Source organism: Bison bison, unplaced genomic scaffold (assembly GCF_000754665.1).
Source record: "Bison bison bison isolate TAMUID 2011002044 unplaced genomic scaffold, Bison_UMD1.0 scf7180017857503, whole genome shotgun sequence".
NCBI lineage: Eukaryota > Metazoa > Chordata > Mammalia > Artiodactyla > Bovidae > Bison > Bison bison.
Genome location: NW_011488076.1, coordinates 11,896 through 14,730, shown reverse-complemented (window position 1 = coordinate 14,730; position 2,835 = coordinate 11,896). Strand labels below are relative to the sequence as shown.

Here is a 2,835-nt window from a genome sequence, read left to right as displayed (position 1 = left end):
CCCCCCAAAAAATAACATGGAGCTGGTGACTTCTCTTCCACTCAATAAATGTGAGATCACCAAAAGGTAGCTGGAGGGCAGGCAGTGATTCACTGTAGCCAAATCTCTACAGCCACTATGAAGAGATGGGATGTTACCAGAAGATTGGAGGCAAAAAAAGCTACCTTCCACCATTTACCCAGGAGGGGTGGGTCCTTTCCCTCTCAATCTTGTCTCAGCACTTTCTTTCCCATGTCAGAGAGTAAGCTAGCACTATTACTCTCCATACCCACCTGTGTTACTAGATCAGATTCTCATAGCATTTGACCTGAAGGGATTTGCTTCAGGATCTGGAAAAACTCGGCACTTTGAGAAGAGCAGTAGTGTTTGCTTCTAGCCTCCCCGGGCAACAAACCTTCCTGGGAGATTTTCATCCCTAGAAGCACATCCACTTGGGCCATCCCAGTCCTCTGTGGAACTGCAGGTCTGAATGCAGCATTCTAGGAGGTTCCTTATCAGACACCCAGGACACACAGAACTCTGCTTTCATGCATCCATTCATTCCTCCATTTAGAAGATATTTATTGATGGCCTACTGTGTGTCAGGCACTTGTGGGCATCCAGAGACCTGTTGAAGATCTGGAATAATTGCTGACAGTGGAACAAGGCCCACGCTCTTTTTGGTTACAGAAGCTGCTCTGTGAACCTATCTCTATGGCCACAACAAGAATGAAGGATGCTTGATGTCTTAAGGGGTTCAGGGCTTGGGTTCTGAGTACAGGGGCCCATTTCAGCTCCCTAGCCTTTAATTTCCAGTCCTGCGTTCTCTTCCAGTGTGTGTTTCCAATGGAAAGACCTATTCCCATGGCGAGTCCTGGCACCCAAACCTCCGGGCATTTGGCATTGTGGAGTGTGTGCTGTGCACTTGTAATGTCACCAAGCAAGAGTGCAAGAAAATCCACTGCCCCAATCGATACCCCTGCAAGTATCCTCAAAAAATAGACGGAAAGTGCTGCAAGGTGTGTCCAGGTAAAAAGGCAAAAGGTGCGTTGGTTGGAAGCCCTGCCTTTGGTTGACCAAGATTCCCCACATAGTCATCCTCAATGTTCTTTGAGCATCAGAAACCTGCCATGTAATTGTAACAGTAATAGTGCTACTAATTGCTAATAAGGAGCTACATTCGCTCCCCTTTTGAAGAGCTGATAAGGTGGGTGCTTGGAAGACACTGACTTACCAGAAATTGGCTGGGGATTTGCTTGTGTCTACCACACCTCTGAACCCATGTAGCCATAAGGACTGAACTTAAACCTTGCTTTTCTAAATCCTAGAGAAGTTAGGTTGTTGTGATTATTAGGAAGGACAATAGCCACCTCCGTTAATATCACCATTTAACTTGTCAAAGCACAATTACTTCCATTTTCTTTTGCAGACAGGACTAGAAATGGATGAGGTACAGTGGAAGGAGAGTGGGTTCTGGTCCTAAGCTGCTGTGTGACTTTGGAAATGTGCCAGATCAGTTGATATCCAAGCTTCCTACCAGTACTAAAATCCTATGATATTATCATTTCTCTATTAAAGAAAAGAAAATTAAGGTGTATAAAGTGAAGTGACTTGCCCGCAGTCACAGAAATAGATAATAAAACCAAGGTTGGAACCCAGGTCGCTTCCAGCCCATTGTTTTTTCCAGGCCAGTAGAAGATGTGAAGTGTTTGTTTGTTTGTTTGTTTGTTTTAATAAAGGCAATCGATTAGTTAAATGGTGGTTTTGACACATGAGCTAGAGGAAAACACAGTCCATAGTATTGGGGTTGACAGAGTACTGGATTGGTAATCAAGCATTCTGGCCCTGGCTCTGCCACTGGTTTCCTGTGTACCTAGAATGAGTCACTTCACCTCTCTGAGCCTCAGTTTCTTTCTCTATAAAGTGAGAGAGTTAGAAAAGATTTCTTATGGCTTTCCCAGCTCTAACATTCTAGGACTGAATGAATTAGTCACTTCCAGGCACATGAATTTGTCATTTCTTATGTTTACCTGCAAAGCATTATTGTAAACATAGATTCAAAAAAAAAAGAACAAATGTTTTAAAATGTAGGCAAAGAGTTAAATCATTTATTCAATTTAGGCAATTCCTCATGAGTAGCAGGTAAACACGAACTTAGTCAATGTATATATGTATTTTGAGCATCTTCATGTAGGCCAATGGTTCCCAAACTTCTCTGCACCTTGGAATCCCCCAGAGAGCTTCTAAAAATACCTATGTCTCATCCCCAGTGATTATGATTTAAGTCATTTGAGGTGTAGCTTGGGGTTTGGAATTTTAGAAGACCCCCAGGCCTTCTTGTCTGTAATTTGCAGACAACTTTGGGAACCACTGCTGGAGGCTCCGGTTGGTTTATGGTCTTGCTAATCAAAGTATGATTTCTGGACCAGCAGTGCCTGGGAGCTAGTTAGAAAGGCAGGTTCTCAAGTCCCACCCCAGACCAACTGCATTTTAACAAGGTTGCCCAGGTGATTCCAATGCTCATTAAAGTTTGAGGAGCACTGATTTATAGCACAAACAAAATCTTTCTTAATGTAACAACCTTCATCTTCCAAAGTGAACAGGGGGCAATGTGTGGATAGGAAGGCCAGGAGCTATCTGATATGAAGTGGAGGATTGGAGCATTAAGGTTGATGATGAGAGATACTTAGTAGGGACAGGGAGAGAGCACATTCTGCGGATAGGAACGTGGCGGCCACCCAGCCACTATGACCTTATAACTTCCAAGTTTACGATCTAACTGGAACCCCAAGCCTTTTAGTGTCACTTAGAAGTAGGTCCACCAATACAGTGTTCTCTCCTGTCAAGGGTCTAACA

At 43.7% G+C, this 2,835-nt stretch overlaps 1 protein-coding gene across 1 annotated transcript in view; it reads left to right on the top strand.

Moving 5' to 3' along the window:
• The window catches only part of CHRDL1 (chordin-like 1), a gene marked incomplete at both ends in the record, with an annotated part of 9,366 nt that overhangs the window by 2,688 nt on the left and 3,843 nt on the right, over nt 1-2,835 (top strand). The window contains one exon of the mRNA XM_010860854.1: nt 814-1,023. Within this exon, the coding sequence (XP_010859156.1) occupies nt 814-1,023 (210 nt within the window). The remainder of the gene's footprint in view (nt 1-813; nt 1,024-2,835) is intronic.